General features: G+C 42.1%; 1 protein-coding gene across 2 annotated transcripts in view; it reads right to left on the bottom strand.

The window, feature by feature from the left end:
• The window catches only part of TMC1 (transmembrane channel like 1), a 147,037-nt gene that overhangs the window by 39,875 nt on the left and 80,050 nt on the right, over nt 1-27,112 (bottom strand). For both annotated transcript variants that reach the window (XM_047700537.1, XM_047700539.1), the window contains 5 exons: nt 26,146-26,252; nt 23,278-23,376; nt 7,395-7,537; nt 3,667-3,811; nt 2,867-3,061 (listed from right to left, as the gene is read on the bottom strand). In XM_047700537.1, the coding sequence (XP_047556493.1) occupies nt 2,867-3,061; nt 3,667-3,811; nt 7,395-7,537; nt 23,278-23,376; nt 26,146-26,252 (689 nt within the window). The remainder of the gene's footprint in view (nt 1-2,866; nt 3,062-3,666; nt 3,812-7,394; nt 7,538-23,277; nt 23,377-26,145; nt 26,253-27,112) is intronic.

The following is a 27,112-nucleotide window of genomic DNA, read 5'->3' as shown; positions in this document are numbered from 1 at the left end:
AGGGAGACACAAGGAATTAACTAAGTTAATGGTATTTAAAAAATAATGCTTTCTTCCAGGATTTTGCAAGATTTCAGCTATATTCCCTTCATCTTTTATAAGACTAAAGAAGATTATCTCATGCACTTTTAAAATTTGATCTCATTAAAACAACAAAGAAAATATTCAAGTCCCATTCTCAAGGCATGCTTGTGTATGAGCCCGTATATGTGCCAGTAATAACAGTCTGTTCCCTAGTGTAATGAGGGAAGAAATTTATATCACCCTATGTCCAATGAACATATGCTTCTACATGGGAACTGATTCTGATATGGTGATAGACTTTTTTCTTTTTTTAAAAGATTTTTACTTATTTATTTGACAGATCACAAGTAGGCAGAGAGGCAGGCAGAGAGAGAGGAGGAAGCAGGCTCCCCGCTGAGCTGAAAGCCCAATGCCGGACTCGATCCCAGGACCCTGATGCCATGACCTGAACCGAAGGCAGAGGCTTAACCCACTGAGCACCCAGGCATCCCACAGTCATACACTTTGCAACAAGAGTTCCAATGGAAAGCAAAAATGTTCTTCTTGGGGAATGAGGTCCAAACTGGAAATACTAATTTGACAATTATCAGCATATGGGCTAGTTCAATCAGTTGGAATAAATGAGCTCCCTGAAATGGGCTCAGGACTAAATAGTGAAGTCTGGGGAATATACCCTATTAGGGGCAAAAAAAAAAAAAAAAAAAAAAAAAAAGGAATGGGTTTATCAAAGAAAACAGGAAAACAGGACATTTAGAGAAACAAAAGGAGAACGCAAATCATCATGTTATCAAAGCTGAGGTAGGAAATTTCCAGGAGTGAAGAAATGGTTTAGAATGGCAGTGTGGAGAAGGGGGAGAGAATATGAAAAGTAGTAAATGTATGGTCCATATCTCCTGTCTGGCACCTTCATAATTAAAATATTAGGCTATATTAAATCAGGGAAAAGAATCCAGTTCATGTACTACTTTTGTGATGGGGAAAAAGCCTCCCTGAATGAAAAAAGACTTTGGTTAGCCCTGGCAGGGCCTTTCCTAAACACTTGGTTCAAACTGTCACCACTAAAATTTCCTATTGCCATTTCTTGATTCTGTGTTTTGAATGATTATAACTACCAGATTGTATTGAGAAAATACTGTCAGTATGGTTTTTCCCATTTTTATTAAGAACGTTACGTGAGTATGACCAAGAGAAGATAAAAATCAGCATGACGTAATATAAAATCAGCATGTATAATTTCAGCCTAAGGTAAAAACTTGGCAGATCCTGTGCTATCTTTTATAAGATAAATTTAAATTCTGTTTCATCAAATGTATAAAGTTATTCGTGCATCCTCATTACTACCTTTGTTGGCCCTTAGGACTCAGGGTCCCCTTAAATAGGTGTTAAACAGACTCTTACGTAGAATGATCCTTCCACCTAATGAAAAGAAACTATCTACACTTTACTATGGTTCATTTATACAAAAATATGATCAATATGAACCATGGGCCAAAGTAATAGAAGTTATCACAACCGTAAGAAGAAACTTTGACAACAAACTTGATAAATGCTTTGAGGTTCTCCTCTGTTTTAAATAAATAAAATCCCTTTACCTAATGACGTTTTTCTTTTTTTTTTTTGGCAAAATAATTTTATTTTCTAACACATGGTTTTTTTTTTTTTTGGCAAAATAATTTTATTTTCTAACACATGGGTTTTTTTTTTTTTTGCTGTTGTTGTTGTTTTGGTTTTCTTTTCTTTTGTTTTGTTTTTTACCTAATGACATTTTATAGGTTTCCATGAAATGTCTGTGCTGTTACAGACCCCCATCTCCAGGATTATCATTTCTGAAATACATGGTATGTTTTCATTTGGAGTCTTTTGTTGTAAATAGGCTATATTTTGTCCAAGATATTTCTAGAAAATTCTATGCTTATAAGGACTTTCTGAATCTTTTTGGTCTACAAGGCTCAGCAGAAGTTTCAGTGTGGGCACTCTACACTTCCCACAGCCTTAATCTATACATACTTTGAAAATGCTCAAGTTTAAAAAGATACCACATTGTATGCCAGGACATTTTATGAAAGGCAACAGGCCCTAGCAACAAGACATAGCGATTTCCTTATTCTCTACATCTGAATTTCCTTATTCTCTACATCTGCTTTCCTTCCTCTGACCTGCTCAATGGGCACATATCCTGAAGACACATCACCGTCAGATTTAATTCCAGGCAAAGAGCTGGCCTTCCTCATTTGACTATCTCTTGGAGGGAGAGGAAATAAGGCAAAGGGAGGAGAAGGTGGAAAGTGTGCAGTGAGACTGCTAGGGAGAAACAGAGAGAATCCCAGACTTGCCGAAAGCGGAGGAGGTAATCTGAATGTTTCCAGTGAGATAAACATAGGAACCAAGGACTCTAACATTGCTGTTTCCAAGAATTAGGGCAACAATTGGATCTTTCAGTGACAGATGCAGAATCTACAGAGAAAGAAACATAGAGTCATGGAAGGAGTGTTGGCTTTGAAATCAAGATTCCTGGGTTTTAACTCACTCTTCCCCATGGTTCTGTGACCTGAACACACCACCCCTCCTCCTGACATTTATTAACCGCATCTGTAAAATATACTGGTTGGAATACATGCGTTCTAGTATCTCTTTCAACTCTAGCTTTCCATAAAATCACAAAATGAGAGACAGACAGTAGAAAGATCTGGAAATAAGCCTGGAATGGAGTGGAAAATGTGTGACCGGACAGTGTGGGGTAGACAGGTAAAGGACGGCCTTATTTAACATTGCACCAGAGAAGCATAACCACACAATTTCAAATGTCAGGTTCTAAGCACATAAAAAGCATGCAGAGACGAACTTCATTCTTTTCCCACCACCCAAGGGTGTCTGGATCTTGCTGTGCAAATTCCTGGGATCGCTTCACAGCCCAAAAGATGAGGTATCCACTCCCGCCAAGTGTTAGAAACACGAAGAAGTTAGCGAGAAACCTCAGGAATCTGATCAAGTGGACGTTTTCTTCTACTTGGGCTGCTCTTTCCTCTATGATTGCTTCCTGTACTCAAGCAAAACAGAAAAACAAAATATATCTGAGCTACGAAAACTAGCATACACTCAGAAGCTGTTTTTGCAAACATCTAATGAGGAATGAAAATGTGCACTCCACCTGGGATTCCACAAACCAGGCGGATATCAGCAGCAAGAACGAGTGAAAGAAAGGAGAATTCTTATATACTCTGACTGATCTCAGATGAGGACAAACTTCTTTCTACATTCTTCTGATAGTCTTTTTTTTTTTTCCTGAAGCTCCAAAATAATACCTAAGGGTCATTTTAAATATTGAGCTAGCTTATTCCTGTAAATAATTAGTAAGCCTTGTTCTATTATTTAGACTATCTGATTTCTGATTATTAATGGCCTCCTGTTTCAAGCCAATGGCAGTATTTTTATTACCAAATTTAGAGAAGAAATCGTGCTGTCGTGTGTCATCAGATATTTTCCAATCACAATCAGAACCCTGCCCGGATCCTGGTAGGCAGAAATGATGAGTTAATCTTTCTTTTAATTGTCAGGATACTTTGCTAAGCTAAACCGTATGGAATGGCTCTGATTTTCATCTTGGAAATCCAAAGGCACGGGTCTTGAAGTTGATGTGTTTACCTTGAAGTTCATGGTGATAGAATTGAATTTGTTGTCTGCGGTTTCCGGATTGCCGATCAGGTAGTCCCAGCTCGTGAACACCTTCCAGCTGAAGTTGAACGTGTTGTCTTCACCGCCCCCATCATCCCCAATATTTTTAGTCATCCTATAAAAACACAGGGTTTAATCCAGCCCCCTGGATCCAGAAAGAAAGGGAAAGGGTAGGGAGTAGCAAAATAGTACAATTACAGGTAGCCTGGAGAAGCAGTATCCTGAAAGCATGTATTTCCAAACGAAATTTGTTCTTAGGACCAGAAAATAAAAGTTGATCTTCAAATTTTGGTTTTAATTCTTTAAACTGTTCATTTTCCAGGCCTTTTGGGATTAAAAGACTGTGAAGCATTGATGATTTTAACAATTAAACAGGTCCTACAAAAATATGTACTTTGAATTTGTTTTCCTCACCTGTTTTCTTAGCATCATCCACTTGGTTCTTAACCTTTTGTGGGATAAGGCTCTCTTTAGAAATCTGACAAAAACCCATGGGTCCCTCCCCAGGAAAAAAAATGTGTACACCCTTAAATTTCTAGGTGGCTTTAGCTTATTTCCAGACCCCCCTGCAGCTAGGAATGAACTAACCCAGGGCCGGTCAGGAAACTCCTGCATAGACGCCAACTCCCACCAAGTATCTCTTCCCAAAGAACAGACTGAATGCATCAAATTTCTCCATACTTTACAACTCTCGAACAAATATCAAAATTTTTATACAATGTTCATGCCAACTGGTTACATATATCCTAATCTACATACTTTAATATATATAACTGATTAGAATATGTGTGTGTGTGTGTGTGTGTGTGTATACACACATACTTTTTTTTTTTTTGCTTTGAGAGCTTAAAATGCATTTACTTACAGTTTATTTCAGTGGTTAAAGATCTATATTCCACTCACTCCACTTCCTTTCTTTTCCCCTTATCACTATAAATAGCAAAATTAAAATTTCATATGATACATATTATAAAATGATCCCATAAGGTTTTGGTTTTCTGAGTATTACAGCGCTATGGAACCAAAAAGGAAAGAAGCACCATATAAAGCTGACATGACAGGTTGGCAGGCATCTCTGAGGTCGCTCACATCCCCTACTATTAGCTTCACTCCTCATAGAGGTTTATATATTTTAAATGTGCAAAGTTATGAAAAAATCACCAAAAATAATTATCCCTTACATCAGTCTATCACTTTGCCCTTTGAAATGGTGTCTGTACGTATCACCATGTTTTCCCTTTCTCAACAACTGAACAAAAAGTCAAGGGAGTTAATATTATTCTCTCTTTACAGATGGAGAAGCTAAGGTTAGCATTATGAAGTGATTTGCTGGACACTTTCCAGCAGTTAACCACAGACGTAGGTCAAGGGCTTAGGCTCTCTGACTTCACTCTGGTGCCCAAGCTAGGCCTGCATGAGATATGTTGAATCACATAAAATGCCCCTTTGTAGGTCAAAAGGTGTTGAAATCCAAGATTTCCACTGGTTTAATCAAGAGAGAAGATTACTTCACTCATACGCCACCATCCACTTCCACGCTCTCACTGAGCAAAGGGCAAGGTTTCAAGTCAAAGTGGATGCTTGACAGATTGAAGTTTCGAATGGAGCTTCCCTGGCAAAATTGTGTGGTTGTAGACAGCCTCTCAGATAAGGGAGCATGAGCTGGGCGAGTCCAGAGCACCCAGCATGCAGGAACTGACAAGAAAGAGGGGAATGCTCAAAGAATGAAGGAAAGACAAAGTGCAGGACTATAGTACACTTCTGTTCGGAGGGAGCCCTGATACCTATTAAACGTTCCATGGACAGCTCTAGCCCTTGCCCACAGAGAGACAAAAATGCACCTACCTATGAACATTCTTCTCTTTTCAAGGAGGCTATAGGTTTGAACCACTGTGTCTATGAGACACAACCTCCACGTATCTGTTGCTTCGTTGGGAGGTTGTAGAAAGCAATGGTCGCATTCATGCCTTTGCCTCAACTTCTTGCCTCGGACCCCAAGTTTACATCTCTGTTTACATGCTGGGGTTATTTGGTCATTTTACGGTTGTATGTGAAAGTTTTTAATTATTCAAATAAGTGACTCCATAAATCCTAAGCCAACAGGGTCACTGTAATGGAGGCTCTGCTCAAAAGAAAGTCAGGACGAGGAAGGGGATTGAAAAGGAGGTAGGAAGCAACTCTCTAGAAGCTCACAGGATAAGCCTGCTACACAAGGGGGAGAAAATTATAGCAAGGGCTATGCTACACGAAACAGCACATATTACACTCTGGAGAAAGGAGAAACTGCAGCAAATATTTGGCTGCAAAGGCTAACACCTAATACATGAATAACATCTGCATAACATGAGGATGTCATATATATATATTATATTCTATATTGGCCACAACCACTGTTTGCTCCTTAGTTTACAGGCTGTTTCTTCAACTGAGCATCCTGGGGGTAGGGATTTTATTTTGTTCACCACTAAATTCTCAGACACTAGATAGCCCTTGAGATTGCCCACAGTAATTGCCCATAGTAACTGCTCAATAAAGTTATTAAATAAACGAGTAAATATATGAATTCTGATTTTGGAAATCAAGTTAGCGCTTGACTGATGGACTGGCATCAAAATGATTCTCCCAAGACCTCTGTAACATAACTGGCCCCCCCGATTTTAGTTTTGGCAAATCCGAAAGGTTAAAAGAGGAGAAAGAGCATAGACTGGGGAATATGGTAATACTTTACCAGGTAGACAGACAGATACCTTACATTTAGGATCCCAGATTACATTTGGACAGGGAGATGAATACTGTGGATGTGGGGTCTTGAAAACTAAATACGACAGTGTCCTCCGGTGGAACCAGTTTGGCAGAGACAAGGCATGAAGTGTGTCACAGACTATTCCAAAGAGCTCCTGCTTGGGGTAACCTGGACCCTCGGGCAGAGGTCCTTTCCTGAGATGAAGCAAAAGGCCAGTTCATCTTGATCACAGTCTAGTAGAAGGGTTGGGACTCTCTCAAGTCTCTCCAGACTTCCATGCTAGCTCAGAGAACTGGCTCATGGATATGGAGATTAGTCATAGCCCCAGATGCAGGTTTCTGCTGTGTCTTTAAATGGGTTGTTACACGTGCTTCGTCAGTTCTCTAAAGAAATTCTTCCCCACGCTCTAATAAATGTTCTTCCAGACAGACCATGATTCTGCAATTGATGGTGATGGCCTTGTTGGGGGCCATTCGTTTTCTCTGTTGTACATGGTTGATTTTTTTTTTTTTTTTTGGTTGAGTAACTACTTTGGCTCTGTTTTGTTTTTTTTTAATGAGCTCAGAATAACAGATCCTGCCTACTGAGCTGATTCTGCAACTTGCAAACCTCTCGGCACAAAAAGAAAGGGGGCCCAGCAGCTGTTTCCCTGCCTTGTTTGCAACATGGAGTCACACCTTGAAGTTCAAGAAGGCGTGTCTTCAACATCGGTTTAAACACAAGATAGGAGTGCAACCCAGCGAGATGATCTAAAGGCCTGAGCTTGTGTTCAACCCTTTTGTTTGGGGAATGTCATAGTCTAACATTAGTGTTGGTATTAAAACCACATTTTATCTCTTACAGATTCAGTATCCTCTCGATATAAAATAGGATAAATATTATATCCCATTCTTAAATTAATACTATTTGATTCCAGAAATCATGGCTCATTTCCCAAGAGGCCAGTGAAACTTACGCTTTAAGGACAACCAGAAAGCTGTAGCCAATGGACATGATCCCCACCAGAAAATAGGAGAGTGGCAGCCTGAAATTCATCCATCCAATTGTTCGTTTATTGTCATAATATCCATAAAAGAGGATGGAGTATTGCGCCAAGCCCTAAAATCCAACAACAAAGCCACTTAGCAGATGTTATAAAGAGCAACTCAAAGAAAAAAGATTAACTTTTAAGAGAAACAACAAAATGGCATTAATTTTCAAACTTGGGAGTTGAGTCCTATTGTTTTTGCTTCGTAGAGCAAATGTTTCAGCTGCCACATTGATTGGCAGCCTCTTGGTTTACTTGAAATTCAGGGACTTCAAAATAGGCCAAATTTTTAACCAAATATAGGCTTGCTCAGCTGTGGAGCCATTACCGTGAAATGCCCATTGATTGAAACATCAAAAAACACTTCATGGTGTCATTAGATTTACAGTTTTAAGAGCTTGCTTAACATTTGGGGAGGATCGGAAATGTGTTTCCTCAAAGTGTCATGGCAAGTTTCCACTTCCCGTCACCTGAGCCACAGCTAGATTGCTTCTGCCGGAATCACTGAAGCTGTGTGTCAGCTCACACTCAGCTCACTTTGAGCAAAGGTGAAAAGCAGGTGAGAGGTCAAGGGAACAGATCTGCACAACCTTGTGCACATCAAGACTATTAGAGCATTCTCCCAGAGCAAGCGTGTTTATTCATGCAATTACATGCTCTTTCCTTAATATTATCTGCCAGGTAATTAGAATTCCCATCTCCCTAGCTATCTGAATAACCCTCTTTACACAGGGAACATTGGCATATTCTGATGCTCTTTCTTCTGCCATGGTCTTCATCTTTCTCTCCTCGAATTCACTGGTTTTCACTCTCGGCTTGGAAGCATGTTTCTGTGTTACTACATTTCCACTGCCACAGCTTCCCTCTGACTTCATCTCTCTGGCGGTAACTTGAAATTACTGTGTTTTGTGAAGTGAGACAATAACAACTTGCCAATGCGAGGCTTCCTCTGGAGATCAAGTGAGTCACCCTTGAATCTTAGAAAGCCCAATTGGCTACCTTTAACATCATTTATGCACAGCCAGGGACTTTAAGGCCCACTTAAAGTGGGGAGGCAGGGTGGAAGAAGAAGAGGAGAAAATCCCCCAGATGCTAATTCCCCAAAGGAAGATTTAAGAGAAGCAATTGAGAAAATTGCCTTAAATGGAGATCATGCCTAGCTCAAAACAGAGGCCAAAAAAGATCTGAAATAATTATTGCTTTTGAGATTTGCAGCAAGTTTGTGTTTTAATACTGTGTAAGAATTAGCAGGCAAAATCTCAGAAGAAAGGAAGAAAATCTCAGGAGAGCTCATGGGCTTTGAGTAGGGTAAGGATGGAATGAGTGGGATATAGGTAAAAATGGAAGTGTTTCCCCACACCACACCTGCCTTTGTCTGCATTTTTTTTTTTCAGCTCAAGAAAAAAGAAATCCTACCCAAAAGAAAAATCTGGGGCTAAAGAACTAGCAGAAACCTCAGACTGGGGAAGCACATGGGCTAATCTCATGACCCAAAGAAGAAACCACATAGAGAGGGATTGGTCAACTACCCAAGACCCAGAAGTCATCCCTGGAGAATAATCACTGGGAGGATCTCCCTCAAGCAGTTCAATGACATCTTCTTGTTTCACATTAATCTAGTTAAAAACTCTGCTTCCTCTCAGCTATTGTAAATCCAGTCTCCTCTACCTGTCCTGAAACTTCAGGCTGGCCTTCCTGTCCCAGAGCAATAATAAGAGAGCCTAGTTAGGATAGGCACTTGCCTCTTGTCCATTTTAAAGATATCCTAAAGTATTTAATTTTTTTGCCCATGAGAACAACATATAATTTCCCCTGCAAATGACCCTTACTTCATTTCCTTACTGTTATCCCCATGCTTGGTGACAATGCAATAATATCAATTAATACATTTCGTTGAACGTTTAAGCATTTGCCAAACACGTTCCCTCAGCTCACAGAATCCCTACCAGAACCCTCTGAGGTTGCTCCTGTTAGGGGCAATGGGTCTTCCTCCACTCTTGGTGTTGCCTTCCGTGAGGGCAAGACCCATAAGTGTAACACTCGCAGCTTCTCCCCACTTTCTCATGCTGTCCCCTCACGCTAATCTGACAGCAGAGCATGGAGGAAGAAATGGGGATGACGCAGGCCACCTCTCTTCTGTATCCTGCGAAAGCACATGCTATGCCCTACCCCTGGAGGGAGCATTCTGTCCTGGGCTGCGGCTGCTGTGTAGGAAGTTCTGGCTGTGAAGCGCATGTGCCCACAGAAAGATGCCACATTTTTTCATATCAACTTTAACAATAATACAGACAACATGTCGACCTCCATCTGTCTAATGCTTTGTCTTATTTCTGATCAGCTCACAACCTGGTTAAACAAGGTAGTGGGTGTTATCTACCATGATTCCCCCACCCAGCAAAGACTCAACAGCCCTATTTCTACTTTGCAGATAAAGAAACTGATCTTTAGAGAGGTTAAGTGCAGGCTCACATAGCCAGCAAGTGACAGTCTGAACTTGAACTGGGTCTGTCTGATTCAAATCCATGTTCTTTATAACTCTACAAGCTCTACTGCTTCTCCTATGCTTTGCTTTTCACCCTTTATATCATGCTAGCACTATTCCTTCCCAGTGAAACAAAGACACAAGAAACCCTCCCAACCCAGTTGGGTCTTTTGACCTATGCCCCTGGATTGATCCATGGTGGTACCAGGACCTCTTGAGAAGGACCTGAACACCCCTTCTGAAGATTCCAAAAGGCCTCACCTCCACATACTTAAACATTACAACCTGATGTCACTTTCTAGTTTATAATGGCAGCACCGGGATTAAGAGATACCTCCAACACAACAGGAAAGGAGAAAGTAGATAGACAACAAGCATCTGGTGAACTTGTTAGGTTAGCACAATAGCTACTGGGCCAGATGGCTCATCTGGTGTGGGTACCATTCAATGCTTGGCACTTCATAAATATTAGATGGCAACCCAAAGGGATAAGGTTCGTTTTGGGGGGGAATCCTGATGATTTCACAAGGGTTTCTTCAGTTTGCCTATGACTCCATGTGCCATCAAGCACGTAAATAAAAGAGGCACTACTGAGAACACAATTTTTAAAAAGCTTTATCCAATTCATCTTAGTAGCATACTGAAGGGTGACTTGAAACAGCCCTCCCCTTCCACTCCGTGGGCCCCCCACACTCCACACATCTTTCCCTTTCCCTTAAAACTCCAACAGCAGACATCTGGAAGTGACTAAAATAGCAATGACTCCTAGCCTAGCCAAAGTTCTATTCAGTTTCTATGTCAGCGCACACGGCTTTCCCTGTGGGAGCATTCTCCCCCCCGCCCAAAATCTGTGACAGAGAAGCCATAGTCAGAGCCAAGTTTCAAATGAGCACGGAATATTCCCATCCAACCCTGGGTTCCATGCTTGCACATTGTCTATTAAGAGTCTCGTTTCTGTCTAAGTGCTATAGCTGGTCTTCGTTCACAGTCACCAACACGTTTCCCCCAGAAAGAGAATGTTGTGATGATGTTGCTAGGAATCAATTCATGTATTTGTTTGGCTAACTTTTTATTGAGAATTGACTATTTGCCAAACATGATGCGTAGAGGGAGTAAGATCCCAGATGGCTAAGGCGCCTGCGAAACATCCTTTTCGTGACTATCTGTCACCTGAAATTATATTAGAACTCCACCCCTTTGGCATCTCTCATGACGGCAAATAGGTCGTCACTGAGAAACACGACATTCCATCCCCACAATGGTAAATGAGTTTCAGCACCCTTAGCAACTCTTTTCAGTTTGTAGTAACTGTCAGACCATGGTTTGGGGGCGGGGCGGGGGGGATCTTGAAATCAAAACTGGTGGGAGGAAAAGAAGGTGTAATTTCTGACCATGCCTGCTGAGGGCATATGAAGGGAGGGGGCACCACACCATGGTCTACGTTCCTACCCTTCTCTGTACAATTACCAGTCATTTATATCTTAACGTTAAAGAAAGTTGCAAGTCTATATGTAAGATAGGACGTGACATCACTTAATATCTCATAAAGCCGACAGAAGTTAGGAGTGAGAAGGCTAAAAAACCCCCACCACAAACCTCAGCTAACTTCACAAGGACGTCAGCCAGCCCAGCACCTACATGTACGCACTGAGATCCTGCCCATGGCTGCCTTCTTTCCTTCCGCCCAGACTCCCCAAGCTTCCACCTCAAGTTTTGCTCACCTCCCTTTGCCTTTCTTTTTTACCGCAACCCAGATCTGGGAGTGTGAAACTGACACTCCATGGCTCTGAGCTGGGGAGCATGTAGATTACAGAGAGGAAGCTAGGCTGAGTCTTTGCAGAACTTCTGGTTTTCGATACTTGGAATTAACTACCTGTCTACAGGACTGTAGTTCTGAACTCCCACCCTCAAAAAGCTGTGAAGTAGACAGTTGCTTCTAGTGCCTATTCTTAGATCAGCAGCCTCGTCTCTTGGCAGCCTTCCCCGAGAACTCACGTTGTAGATGTCCTGTTCCCCTTTCTGGCTTGTGGATACCATGCCCTCTCTGCCAGGGCTCCCTCTTCTCTCTTGTCCCTCCAAGAAATGGACATTTTCATGACTTAAGTGCCCATGAATAGGTATTTAAGGAAAGAAATGCTTATTAAACATCTACCACATGCCAGGCATTGTGCAAGTGCTTTACACACACAACTTTATTTACTTTTTTTTTAGACTTTTATTTATTTGACAGACAGAGATCACAAGTAGGCAGAGAGGCAGGCAGAGAGAGGGGAGGAAGCAGGCTCCCTGCTGAGCAGAGAGCCCTATGCGGGGCTCGATCCCAGGACCCCGAGATCATGACCTGAGACCAAGGCAGAGGCTTTAACCCACTGAGCCACCCAGTCGCCCCCTTTATTTACTTTTTAATATCAATCAGCTAGTTAGGTGTTAATACTACTATTTTACACATGACAGTTAGGAAGATCAGAGTGGTTATCTTACTGTCTCACAGGTTAAGCCGCAGGATTCAGACTGAGGTCCGTCTAAATCCCATGACGGAGTTCTTCTCATTATGACACTGCATTTTAAACTGTGTGGGCTTCCATAAAGAGCATTTCCATTTGTCCTTTCTGTGCCATGGTCCACAACTGACACTAATGTTGGGAATTCTAGCTAATATGCCCAGGGCCCGATATATATCTTATTTCACTTGGCTATCCCACAGAAACCCTGAACTCAAGAAGCTCTCCCAAGCCTCCTCCTTCTTCCTCTCTCAGAGCATGACACCAAACCTATCTGTCATCTCAGTCAGTAACCTGGGTATTTCATTATCTTCCCACCTTCACCTGTAAGTCACCTGCAGTTACTAGTTGAATCCTGTAGTTTTTGTCTCACGATCCTATGTGACTCTGATCCCTTCTCTGTACACCACAGACATTCACAGCCCTCTCATCCTCCATCTTATACCAAATCCAACCAAGTCCATCTCATATTCACACAGAACCTTCTGAAGGGAAAACGACCACATTTCCAGCCTATTTGACAACTTTCTGTGCTCCCCACTGCCTATAGAATAAAAGTCTGACTCCTTCACAAAATGAATGAAACTGTCCTCCTTGAGGACACCCACCTTTAAAATGCCAAACACCAGCTAAACCCCAGCTTTGCTGAATTACTCATGGGTATTGAGTGTATGACACCATTTCCTGCCTCCGTGCCTTGGTGCATGCAGGTTCCTCTGCTTGGAATGCTGTTCCCAGCAATCCTCCCCATTTCAGAATCTAGTTTATTCCTACTCTTCCTTTAAAACCAGTTCAAACTACCTCTGTAAATCCTTTACTGACCCCTAGACCAGAGCTCCTTGTTACTGGGAAATGGTTATTTCCTTCAGGTGCACAGAGCTCCACTTCATGAAATACTCCCCAGCCCCCCACTATCCCTCTCTACTCACTCCCCCCCAGGAAAGGCACAGTGACTTCTCAAATCCATACTTTTGGAATGAATTAGCTATAGTTGCCTAGCCCAAATATAACTTTCTTCCTGTAGGAAATAAGCTTCCCCAGGATAAGATGGACCAATTTGGAGTCCCATATTAGCAGGCCCATTTGGCTAAGACTCTCAGATTAGTTCTCCCATTTAGCCCCCACTAGTAATGAATGTGAAATTTTGGTGCCCATCTGCCTCCCCTTTCAAACAAATTATTCATAATTCAAATGGAAAACAGAGTTACAGCTTTACTGGGTCCTCTCAGGTCTCCAGTAAACTGAACTCCAGTAAAGTGTCACACAGAACCCTCCCTCCCTTATGCCTCCATGTGCCTAGGACACCTATCTGTTAGCTTGAGGTTGTCCCATCATACGGCAATTGTTGGTTTGCACATCCAATTAAACCAAAAGGTCCTTGTGGGCAGGGAAAAAATATTAGTTATCTTTGCATTCCCAGCATCTCACACTCAATTTATGTTTGCGGAATGACTGAATGAACAGAAAATTTCTTCTGGTGGTCATTAGCAATCCTCAGTGAGATTAAGCCCTTTCAAATTATCATCTAAACCACCTTTTTCTGTTTTTCTTCTCCCTGCTACCCATTTTAATAAAAGAGAGTAAATCATTCAAGACAGTTACATGATGATAACAATCTTATGTTGGGATCTAATGAATTAAAACACCAAGATAGTGTCTGAGAAACACTAATGTTGCCAAAACTCCTTAATTTTTTTCTACTCATTGCCTAAAACTCTTAGAAAATGAGAAATTCTCAGTGTTATAAAATGAGCTTCTCCATATAGGTTATTCCCAAATGGGAAAAATGGTCTTTTGTTTCACAAGGTGGAGATTAAAAGCATTGTATTATGGGGTTTTGTTGTTTAACTGACTACTGGTCTTCTATGTCTGTCTACTAGTTCTGTAAAGTAATGAAAAATGAAGCATCATAAATTCATATATGTGAAGAGATGTACCTGGTTATATGGATATAGCCCGTACTGGGAATTACCTTACCTCATTTTACCTTTTTTTTTTTTTTTAAGATTTTTATTTATTTATTTGACAGGGAGAGAGATCACAAGTAGGCAGAGAGGCAGGAAGAGAGAGAGAGAGGGGGAAGCAGGCTCCCTGCTGAGCAGAGAGCCCGATGCAGGGCTCGATCCCAGGACCCTGAGATCATGACCTGAGCTGAAGGCAGAGGCTTTAACCCACTGAGCCACCCAGGCGCCCCTCATTTTATCTAGTTTAAAAGGAGTTTTTGAACAAATGGAAATACAAAAAAAAAAAAGTGGAGAAAATAAACTATTTGAAAAAAAAATGAAGTTCAGAAAATTTCAATCCTACATGAGCAGCATATATTTTATTTCAAACATTTAAGATCAATGAACGTAATTAATTTCAAGTACAATATATAAGCACTCTACTGGAGGTCCATGATGCTGGAATGTGGGACAGAGTTTTTACTGAATTGTTTTCAAGTGTTTGAGACTTTGAATAATCTATTGTCACAGCAGACATATCAGAGTCAAAATCTGGTGCCATCTGTTTGTTGGGATATGGGATAATTTAATAGACTGTGAAGTTCTAATCTGACTTGATGGCTCAGCCTTTAATCTATTAGGTTGGCAGCTAATAAAATATCAGCAAATTCTGACCAGGCAAACTGAGCTCTTCCAAAAAAGTCTTAGTCTCTCCGCTTTCTGATATTTATCGACATGTGATGCTGTCACATATCGATAGACTCTTCCTTGTTGTCCTCACATCCAATTTCCTCCTCTCTGTTTCATTGACCTTTTTAAGTTCCAAGTTTGATAATGCTGCTACTCACCTACCACTCACCTGAATTACCTTCACCTGCTCTGAGAAAAAAAGAATCACGGCCCAGTTTCCTGAGGGCCCCCTATGTCTTGATACCACTGTAAGGCCATCCACCCCAATGCCCCTTTATCTAGTTTCACTAACCTCCAGTCAGTGCCTTGAGTAGGTCAACCTTCTCCCATGACAGGTCCTTTGACTCGCTAGGCTCGTTTTCTAGAATGCCTCTCCTCTCTCTCAAATTGGGAACTGAGACTGATTCCTCAGAGCTGAACTCAAATCTTATGTTCTCAGAAGAATTTCTGCTCTCCTCTACCTCCCTCTCTTAGGCCACAAACCAGGTCTCTCTGCTACATGTTCTCTTGATACGTTTACCTTTCTTCTGTGGTACTTGGCACAGTCATAGTTATTTATTTTTGTGATTATTTGATTATTCTGCTAGACTTTCAGTGTCGGAGGGCAGAGACCTTGTTGGGTTTTGCTCACCTTTGCTTGGCGCCTGCCACACTGCCTGGCATCTGACAAACGCAGAGTAAGTGTTCACTAAGTTAATGAACGGAAGACTTGGTTCTGTGATCACATCCAAAGAAGGGATGCTGATTTTGTGTTGCAAGTGTGACATCAGGATCATAGGCACCCCAAAGTTTGGCAAAAAGAAAAAGGTCTGCTTTGGTTTGGCCAGGTGCAGCTTGAGAGAGATGGTGAAAACCGGAAGTGGTTGCTGAATTAAAGAAAGCATGGATAGACATGAAGACCCTAAGGGACCATTGTCACCAGTCTACAGAATAAAAGGACACCAAGAAAGCTAAAAGCAGACCCAGGGATCTCTTCTGTCACAAGCTATCGACATGTAGGAGTAGCAAATTAAGAGGCCTATGAGTGAGAGCAGAATTTGAGATGCCCCTTCTCTTAATCAGACCTAACAAGACTATTACACCAGAGATACCTATACCGGACATTGAGGAAGTAAAGCAAATATGGGAGCCAGGGACGAAGAGCCTTTAGATGCCACCAGTCCCAGCACCACATGCCTGGGCAGCACCCACCCTGTTCAGTGAAGTCTTCTAAGGAGTCTCACTACAGATACAGAGAAGATCCTTACCCCTTCCAATCACAGGATCTCTATTCCAGGCAAGAGCCATATGTCTGGGTAGGACTTGGTAATCTACAGGCTTAGCTTTGTCCCCAAGAGGCTTAGCAGTCTGGCTTGGGGTCATACTTTGGCTGTAACCCAAAGATTGTTTATCGGGGCACCTGGGTGGCTCAGTGGGTTAAAGCCTCTGCCTTCGGCTCAGGTCATGATCCCAGGGTCCTGGGATCGAGCCCCACATCGGGCTCTCTGCTCAGCAGGGAGCCTGCTTCCTCCTCTCTCTCTGCCTGCCTCTCTGCCTACTAATGATCTCTGTCTGTCAAATAAATAAATAAAATCTTAAAAAAAAAAAAAAAGATTGTTTATCATCTAGCGTTTAATCTTTGCCAAGCCGGCCCTAAGTGAGGCTGAGACAATGCCGGGTACAAAGAGGTCATGCTGGTTATTGGAAGCTTGCTGAAACGAAGTCAGAGTAGCACAGCACATCAGTAACAGTTCTGATCTAAAGTAGAGAAACCAAGTCACATTTTCAGAGCCTGGCAACACACAGGTGTGCTGCTCAGAGAGCATTCAAGGACACCGCCTCTAGACGCCACCACTTTGGATCAAGCAGTTGGAACACAATGTGCTGGTCCTGAGACCACATCCTCCCAGGTGGCCCCTGATCCAGAATGATGAGAAATACTAGAGCCAGTGATACGGGATTTCTCCAATGGATATACTTTGCTTGGAGATTCACCATTTGGCTGGCCAAGACCTTTTCCAGAACTGTACTGCAGACTGAAATTCTTCCTGCTCAATCTTCAGCCCCCTTCTCTCCCTTCACAGGAATGAGGCTAGCTTTGCTAACTGGAGACTCTTCCCACCTACTTGTGCTCCCTCTCCCCATTCTTGTTGGTAGATATTTTCCCCCAAAACATATCCTGTATCTAAAATTGTCTTGATGTCCATTTCTTAGGAAACCCAAAATGAAGGGTATTTGCCCCTTCAAAGAAGTACTCTGTGCACTGAGGGTGGTAATATAAATTGGTGTAGTCACTACAGAAAATGGTAGGGAGGGTCCTCAAATAATTAAAAATAAAAATACCATATGGTCCAGTAATTCCACAGATGGGTATTTTTCTGAAGAAAATGAAAAAGTAACTTGAAAATATATTTGTACCCCCATGTCATTGCAGCATTATTTATAATAGCCAAGATATGGAAGCAATCTAAGTGTCTGTCAATGGATGAATGGATAAAAAAAAAAAGTGGGGTGTGTGTGGGTGTGTGTGTGGGGGGGTGTATAATGCAATATTATTCAGCCATAAAAAGGAAGGAAATCTGGTAGCAGTATGGATGGACCCTGGGCATTATGCTAACTAAAATAAGTCAGACAGAGAAAGACAAAGAATGTGTAATCTCACTTGTACATAGCATCTTAAAGAAAAAGAAGAAAAGAAAAGAACAAGCTCATAGTTACAGAGAACAGACTAGTGGTTGCCAGAGGCAGAAGGTGGGGGATGGGCACAATGAGGGAAGGAAGGAATAAGGTACAGATTTCCAGCTATAAAATAAACAAGTCATGGGGATGCAATGTAGAACATGGAGACTACAGTTACTAATTCTGTATTGCATATTTGAAAACTGCTAAGACAGTAAATCTTAAAAGTTCTCATCACAAGAAGAATTCTGTAGCTGTGTATGTTGACAGATGTTAACCAGTCCTTACTGGGGAGATTTCATGATATATACAAATATTGAATCATTATGCTGTACACCTGAAACTAATATAATGCTGTATGTCAATTACGCCTCCGTAAAAAAGGGGGTACTCCCTGAAAATAAAGATGCATTTGAACTACTGAAATATCCCTTAAAAAAGATGTTATTCCATATGTCTATCACAAAAATATCTCTTCTAAATGTGGCCAGTACAATATGAGATGAAGGAACTTCAGAGAACTGACATATGTCTGCGAGGAGACACTGTCGCTCTGGAAGATTATTATTTAGAAGAGCGGTTGCAGCCGAAAAACTCAGGAAGGAAGCTGCTGTTTGAAAACATTTGGAATGTCTGCAACAGTTTCCTCTGAGGACAGACTTCAAGGACGATATGCAGCACAAGTGAGCAGGGCAGAAGGAATCAGCTTGGGGTGTGTTAGAAATAAACCAACAACGTGACATTAAAATCAGCCCCATTTTACCTTGAATTTCAGTACCTCCTTTAATTACCTGTGCTGTGTTTGGCAAACTGACCAACCTCTCTGAGTCCAAATTCCCTCAACTATAAAAAGATTACTGGGGCTCCTGGATGGCTCAATTGGTTAAGCCTCTGCCTTTGGCTCAGGTCATGATCCCGGGGTCCTGGAATGGAGCCCCGCATTGGCCTTTCTGCTCAGTGGGGAGCCTCCTTCTCCCTCTCCCTTTGCTCCTCCCCCAGCTTGTGTGCACACTCTCCCTCTCTCTCTGTCAAATAAATAAAATCTTTAAAGATGAGAAAGATGAGAGAGAAAGAAGGTGAGGATGTGCGGGAGCACAGGGAGAGGGATAAGCAGACTCTGTGCTGAGCGTGGAGCCCAACGCAGGGCCCATTCTGGGACCCCAAGATCATGACTTCAGCAGAAATCAAGAGCCTGATGTGCAACCAACTGAGCCACCCAGGCACCCCTATAAGAAGATTATTGATCTTCATGGGGTGCCTGGGTGGCTCAGTGGGTTAAAGCCTCTGCCTTCAGCTCAGGTCATGATCCCAGGGTCCTGGGCTCAAGCCCTGCATTGGGCTCTCTGCTCAGCAGGGAGCCTGCTTCCCTTCCTCTCTCTCTGCCTGCCTCTCTGCCCACTTGTGATCTCTGTCTGTCAAATAAATAAATACAATCTTTAAAAAAAAAAAAACCTAAACAGCCTATAGGATGTTTTAAAAAAAAAAAGATTATTGATCTTCATTCTGAAGGGTTGCTATGAAGATGAAATTTAATGTATGTGCCTACTTAACATGATAGGTGTTAACTGTCCTCTTCTGTCCCTTCTAGGGCTTCATCCCACCAACATCTATGCTGACCGACAGAAAAGGGGAGGCAAAGTTCACTCACCATTTATCCACGCGCAATGTACAAGATGTTCACAAGCTGGAAAACTGAGTGCATTTCCCTTTATTCACACTCAAATCTTTACCCAAATGATCTCACCATCCGATACCAGCTCAAGCTGCTTCCAAATGCCACCTCAACTCCTCCCTCTCACTCACAAGAACATCAAGACCATAGCCTTTTTCTCTTTATCATTCATACGCCATTTTTGTGTCTCCAAGTATTTGCCAACGAAGACATCCTCTTCTGACCTGAACTTGTTCTTCCAATTCTACTACTTCAAATAATACCATATCTGCCAATTCAATTCACAGCACACATACTAGACAATCTCCCTATTTACCATTTTAATGAAATATGTTTTCCTCCAGATTAGTAAGCCCCATCAGGAGGTACTCAAAAACAGGATCAAAAATACAGTGCTTGGTAGACCGTGACTTTGAGCAGCCATAAGACTGGCTAACCTAGCCAATCTCAAATGCCATTTGTCTACTATTAATTAAAGGGAATTTTGATGAGTTATGACATGTGGGTTTGTTTTTTTTTTTAAGATTTTATTTATCCGTTTGAGAGTGAGAGAAAGAGCAAGCACAAGTTGGTGCAGAGGGAGAAGCAGACTCCCCACTGAGCAGGGAGCCCAATGCAGGGCTCGATCCCAAGACCCTGGGATCATGACCTGAGCCGAAGGCAGACACTTAACGGACTGAGCCACCCAGGTGCCCCAAGCTGTGACATGTGTTTACAAATGACAGAGCACTGAGCTCCAGAGAGATACTTTGGGGCCTTGGGGGCTGTCCAGAGAGAAGTCCTGAGTCTCCAAGAGGAGACTCCACTTCCCAGCCTCCACCTCAAAGGTTTTCGGACCCTTCACATCATATAAGCTCCTCTGCCACAAGAGGTCATGCTTGCATCTCTTTCACAGTGTTCTATAAATCTTTTTCTGCTTCTCTTCACCTACATCTATACGGCATTGCTTAGCTGAGCCGGTATGTTAACCTTCTTGAATGCAACAAACCAACCCATGGCTTAATTAGACTGTTCAGGCACTTGTTATCTCTGCCCCAGGCCTGAAACATGTCTTTTCCCCCTGGCATCTCTGGCTCTTCGGAAGTGCAGAATTCTGTTTTTAGGGAGCTCAAGGATACCCAGTAAATGATTTCTTCCATGATGCCACAATAGAACTCTGTGCTGTCCAGTTAGACCATCTTACAATACAGGGTGGGCACCTCTATGAGGTCATTGTTCAGAGGACCAAGTAGAGACCTTGGGCAAGAGTAAATCTTAAACCTACCATCATTCTACTTGAGAAGCTAATTTGCAAATTGTGTGTTTATTATGAAAGGTGAAGAATGGATCTGTTTCAACTCCTTCTCCCCACTGAGATAGCTATGGCATTGAAAGGAGTTGGTCTGTGTTCTGGAAACAGTCAGTGAGAATGCTGTTGGAAATCAATGCAACAAAATTATTGATAGAATACTAGGAATAGAAAGAATACTAGATTAGGAGCCACTCGATAGCTATAAGACCCTGAACATGCTTCTGTGACTCAAAATTTCCCTCATTTTATAATGTGAAACATGGGATGGAAGAGCTCTAAAAGCAATCCTATCTCTAAAAATCTCTTATTTTATGATACATGCCAAATAATTGAGTGGTTACAGTATGCAGAAAAATTAAGAAACGCTATAAATGAATAATACCACTTTAATGACTTTCTTATTTTTTTCTTGACCATTTATATTCTCTTATTGCTTTAGAACTGCTTTTAGGCAGGCCTGGAATTATGAAGGAAAATGTGTATCACAGACTACTCCAGTTCCTGCCTTCCTCTATCCACCAGCAAATAGTAGTTCACCCAACTGAACATGAGAGAGCTCCCAAGAGCAGTAATAAAATCCTGGTAAGTCCATTTATTGCCCAAGCCCTCTCTCCTGGCTTCCTCCTGTATCCACCTGTTAGAGCCTCTGGTTTGCCCCTAGAGCCACCTTCCTCTTTGTTTTCCTCAGCTGACTAATATCTCTCAAATCCCTAATGGACTTTGCCCCCCAACTTTTTTATTTCGGTTAGCTGACAAATTTCTAAGTGCTTAAACCTCATTAAATAAATATTTACAAATAAAAAAAAAAACTTTTGTTCATTCTTTCAGTTCTTCTTTTCTCTAGTTTGACTCAAACATCAGAAAATGCCAATGATACTATTAGTTCCTGTTCTTATTAACCAGACTGGAAGTTTATTACCTTGCTAATAAGAAGAGAATGAGATGTAAAAGCAGTTTCAGGTGAGCGTTGGTAAAAAATTATTTGAAATTTAGAGAGAGGGGAGGGAGGGAAAGAGAGAGATGTATGGGGGATAATAGAAAGGAGAAATAAAAGATAAGTAAAATCTAACTCAGAGGTCATATCCTTTACAAATCCTACACCTTCACAGGCAAAATTAACAACCCCTTACTCAGGGCTCCCCTGTGTCTTTTTCTTTTTGTCTATTTTGCTATCTTCTACCATCATGAGTGCCTTGAGGTCAAGAATCATGTCACCTGTATCTTTGTAAAACCAGTGTGTGTTTATATTCAATAAACAAATGATGGATTGAAATGAAAAGTAAACTAACAGGGATGACTAAAGATTCCAAATGCCACAAAAATTGGGGCTGACATCATGCCTTCTGCTCATTCTCTAGCTTGCCTGGCTTAGTCAGAGACCGGGAAACTTTCCTGAAGTTTACATTTTCTGGAATTGTTCACATAAATTAATTTCTATGGCTCTTATCTCAAGGATCTACAAATCCTCCCCTTACTCAGTATTGTCGGTCAATAAGATTCATGAAGCCTCTGTTGGTTGAGTATCATATAAGGGCTTCAAAGAACGTGTAACGGATATGATCCCCTCTTTAGGAAGCTCACAATTTAGGGGGCTTGAGGGTAGAATTCAAAACATCTGTGAAATAAACCTATCAATACTATTGCCATGAAGAGTGTTTATTAGTTTTTCCTCTCCTTTTATTCCCCAGGCTTCATAAAATCTTATTCTCATTTGCTACTCTGCAAAAATTCCTTGAATTATCAATTCCCCAATTCCTACCTTGCTACTTTCTTATCCTCTACACTTTCAAACATCTCTGATCTGGTTGCTATTTTGAAAGACAATGTGTGGAACTGAGGAGCTGCCCCAGACTTGAATCAGACTCTGAAATAATTTTTCAATGGGCAAAAATGAGTCTCTGCCGTAACAATAATCCCCACCCAGGGCAGCTCAAAGAGTAATACTGTCCTTGTACTACAATCAAGGAATGTTTATACGGGTACCACAAGCGAGTGTACTCATTTTAGTATCATTTAGAAGTTAGAATCCGGTACTATTTAGTATTTAGTATCTAGCTTTATTTATTGAATAATTATCAAATAGTACTAACTATTCAGGAACACTAAATTGATTTGTTTAGGGAAACAAAGAGGTTAATACAAAATGTTAAAGCTCTAATTCCCTAAGAATCCTACAAGATTTTTCAAAAGGTGCATTTGCAAACTCTCCCTTTGTTCTTTTTCCAAAGCCAGAGATAAAGGTATTTGTTTCAAGACTCTGATCTTTGAGTTCACCTTCATTCAGTCTACATTCCCATTTAATCACGTTATCATATTCTTAAGCCAATCCTTTCTCTCTTATCCCATCCCTCACTCACTTCCTTCCTTCCTTCCTACCTCCCTGTCTTCCCCCCGCCACCTTCTTCCTTTCCTTCCATCCTTTCCTGGTTTTGTTGTTGTTGTTGTTGTTGTTTTAGCAGGGGCAGGGACATATCTCTTTAGACCTTCAACCAGGCCAGAAGAAGAGACCATGGGGTTTCAGAGAGTAAGCAAAAATCCATCCTCCTACCACCACAGCTGTGTGCAGACACTTACGTTGAAGTCGTACAACACACCAAAGTTAGCCGCGGATGCCTCTTCAGCTCTGGGAACTGTCTTCCTAGGTAAACTGCCATATGGCAAACCCCAGAGGTACTATACAGAGAAGCAAAGCAGGCAGTTAATAATTGGAAACAAAGTCTGAGCCACACATGTGGTCACAAATGGTTTTGTTTAAAAGCACTTCTTACACATTTTCATGGCGACTCTGTGGGCCTCCACGTGGGGTCCCATTTTCTGGGAATCGACTACTAAATCCAGAGTGAAAAACAAAGGCAGTGCTAAGAGCCCTGCATGCTGAGCTCAGTGGACCACCAGCAGTTGGCCAACCACATTGCCCAGAGGCTTGCTGAGCAGCCCCACTACCCACCACCACCTCCAAACTGGTCTTTCTTAAGGGGAGGTCTGGAGAGGAGAACAGAGGCCTCTGGGGAAACTAGAGTGTTCAAAAAAAAACAACAAAAAACATACTACCCACATCTTCCTATGGGGCTACCTCCTAGGGGTGGAGGTGGAGGGAGATTCTGTCCTTCATGTTAAGGAAGAGAAGACTCAAGTGAATCACTCATCAGTTTGCGAGTGTCAAACAGGAGGAAAGATTGCACCCTCATTATATTTGCTTTACCACTAATTCAGGTTTACTGCCCTCATCTGATGCTACCAGACTCAAAGAGGAGTTATTAGAGGCAGAGCCAACAGGTGAGAGAGCAAGAACAGGGCTCCAGCAGGTGTCTTGGTGAGAACTGGAAAAAGCACCCCTCTAGCCCCAGGGCAGGTACGTGGCTTGCCAAGCAGATGCCACTTCTTGTGTAACATGAAAACTTTCCTTCCCTTGGGCTGGAGGTGGAGGATGAATGCGGCTGGAAGCCTGGGTGCGAAGCCTGCCTGGGCAAGGGCTGGAAATCAACCCCTCCTTCTACCCTCCGCACAAGAGGCATGGGTTTCATGGAAGCTTCTTCGCTTCCTAGGACTGAACAGAGCAGAAGGTGGGCCCTATCCATGCTGTCTCACCCCAAAGTGGGGGGCCACAAAAGACAAAGAAGATTAAGGTCTCAGGCTTGCCCAGGGACACAGGAACTTTGGGCAAAAGGGCATCTGCCTAGAAGGAATGCTGAATGAGGCTCGTGGGAGCAAGCAGAGGCAAAATGGAGCTTTGAGCTCCAGGGAAGGGACCAGCCTTGGCCTCTGGTGTTGCTGCAAAGCTAGCACGTCCTCCTTTGTTCTTTTGCTGGAGCTGGGAACCATTGCCTGGAAAACAGGATGCCTCTCAGCATCTTACACAAACCTGTAAGACAGCATCCAAAAGACAATACGCTTCTTCGTTCTAGGACTATATCCCATTGGACACAGACTGGCTCCCTGCTCTCTCTCAGGCATTCTGTAATCTCCTAGAGGTGGAGCAAACCAACCACAACCTTCCATTTCCATGGCGGCTGTGCGGTATGGGGGAATGAGCAAGCGTGGCTGACAGAACTTCCGAGACCCTGAGTCTAACACTATGGGGCGTCATGATAGCCAGTGAAGAAGTTTCAGGGTTCCTTAGAGAGATGAGCAGAAAGAAAGCTGGGGTTAATTTGAAGGTGATGACATGCATTCTGCCTTGCTGTCTGAAGTTTTCACTTGAGAGATGAACTCTACAGGACTTCTGATCTGTGTCCATGGTCTCCTAGCCCTAGAACCTTCCGAATTACTTCAGGGATTCTAAAACTAATGGATTAGGTTGCAAAATCTTGGGACAAAGGGTACAATCATGGTACCACACCCAGAACAGCATTAAAAAAAAACCTCACTCTGGGATACTAGTTAAGCCCAATAAGCAATGTGTGACTCTGTTTCCATAGTTGTAAATGGGGAAAGAAAACTCTTCTATAGTCTACATCGTGAATTTGTTGTGAGGCTCAGGAAATAAAAGAAGTGAAAGTGTTTTTGCGCTTTTAAAAGCTAAAACTTGTCATGAATGTAAGGAATTATACCCGTGGGGAGGCTTGATACAGAAACTGGCCCTGATTCAAAACTGTGAGGATAACAAGTCCCTCAAAACACTTAGTTTTGGCTGTGGGCAATGCTGTTCTGAACAAACTGGCTTTGAAATAATGGTACCTGAAAATACCCTTTGTAGCTTGAGTAAAGCCTAACCTGCCTTTTGTACAAGTAAGCATCCAGTGGTCAGAGTCCTTTAACTTCTTATGGATAAAGGCTCCAACCCTCGTCTTGCTTCTTGGCCTTAGTTGATGGACTCTTCCCACCACCCCCTCATGCCACCTTTTAACTCAGGGCTTTGCCTTCTTCTTCAGTCTGGAAGCACTATCTGTTTTCCTCTCTGCCCTTGATCCTAAAAGACCCCTACTGTGTATGTGTACATGTGCATGGGTTGGGAAGGGGGAGGGCTAGTTTATCTCATTTTACATCCAGAAAAAATTGCTCACTTTGTGTTTCTTCAGATATAAAAGCTAAATGTCCTGAGTTGCACTAAGATGTTTTTCAAAGCAAACTTGGCAAAATAAATACAGTTCACAAGGTGTGAAAGCCTTCCTTTTGAGCAATTAACATTTGAGCACAGGGACCACCTTGGGAATCTGATAGAAGCCATGAACCGTTCCACATAAAAATGTACATTTAAACATTCACACGGCACTTTATGTATGATTTCAGGAGGCTCATCTACCCTCTGGAGCAAGGATTAGGATCTTTGGCCCATGGGTACCATTTTGAAGATGAACCTTGTTGCAAGCACTAGGACTCCAAGAGCGGGTATCGGCCAGTTAATTGTGCTATTCTTCAAAAGAGAAAAGAAATTTTCTAGGACAGTGATCACATTTTAGCTTTTTTTTGGGGGGGGGGTAAATGATTAAGTCCAATTCTTACCTCTGGCAACATGATGAGGCTGAACGTCAGGATGAAGAGAACCATGTTTACCCCATACATCCATCTCAAGAAGAGGAAGTATGAGGCCACAGAGGAGCCAAACTGACCTGTCAAAAAGAAAATGAAAAGGTTGGAAGGCAGGTCAGCACCAAGCGAAACAAAAGCCGAGTCTTGGTGCTTTCAAAAATTAATCTGCTCATCGCAACACACTGGTCCTTTCCACACTGACAGTCTTCAGCAGTCTGTTTCTACCCAGGAAGAGAAAATGTTACTGGTAATGGAAGTGCTCCCTGCTAGGTAGATACAGCTGCATAGAACGACTGTGACCTACACCTTCAGAGCCCACCCAGGGGAGAGCTGCCTGGGGCTTAGCAGCGAGGATGCTAGTTGACGAGCCCATTTTATTCCTGGAGGTAATAAGTGAATATCGTTAAGTGAGTGATACCTGTAAAGTGATTACCACAAGACCTGCCAGTAGTTAGCAACCATTACCCTTATAATCACTATACTTCTACCTCCCTTCTCTCAGGCAACAATGCCCTTCTCCAAGGCCTTTCCCTTTCCCACATCCTTCAGGGACAGCTCGCTTGCAGACCCTCCAGTGCTATTTGTGTGTGCGTCACTGCCATGTTTTAGGTACCATGTAGGAGCTGAAGTTCATTCCCTCACTCTTCACATATTTAAAGTATCTTCTGTCAGGAATTATCTTAGATGCAAAACACGATGTCACAGACAGGGTTATTGCCCTAATGCAACTTACATTTTAGTGAGGTATGGAAACAACAGAGAGGCAGGAATTTTAAAAACAAATAAATAAAAGATGTATCTATTTATCATAATATATATGCTACATTCTATTATATATCATATTAAATGTATGTACAGTATATGTCATATTATACACTATATATGCATATTCATATACATTGTATAGTATCTGTATTTTGTAGGATGTATCATATATGCA

The sequence above is a fragment of the Lutra lutra genome, chromosome 13 (assembly GCF_902655055.1).
Source record: "Lutra lutra chromosome 13, mLutLut1.2, whole genome shotgun sequence".
NCBI lineage: Eukaryota > Metazoa > Chordata > Mammalia > Carnivora > Mustelidae > Lutra > Lutra lutra.
Note: the sequence above shows the minus strand (reverse complement) of the source record. Positions and strands in the feature narration are given on the sequence as shown.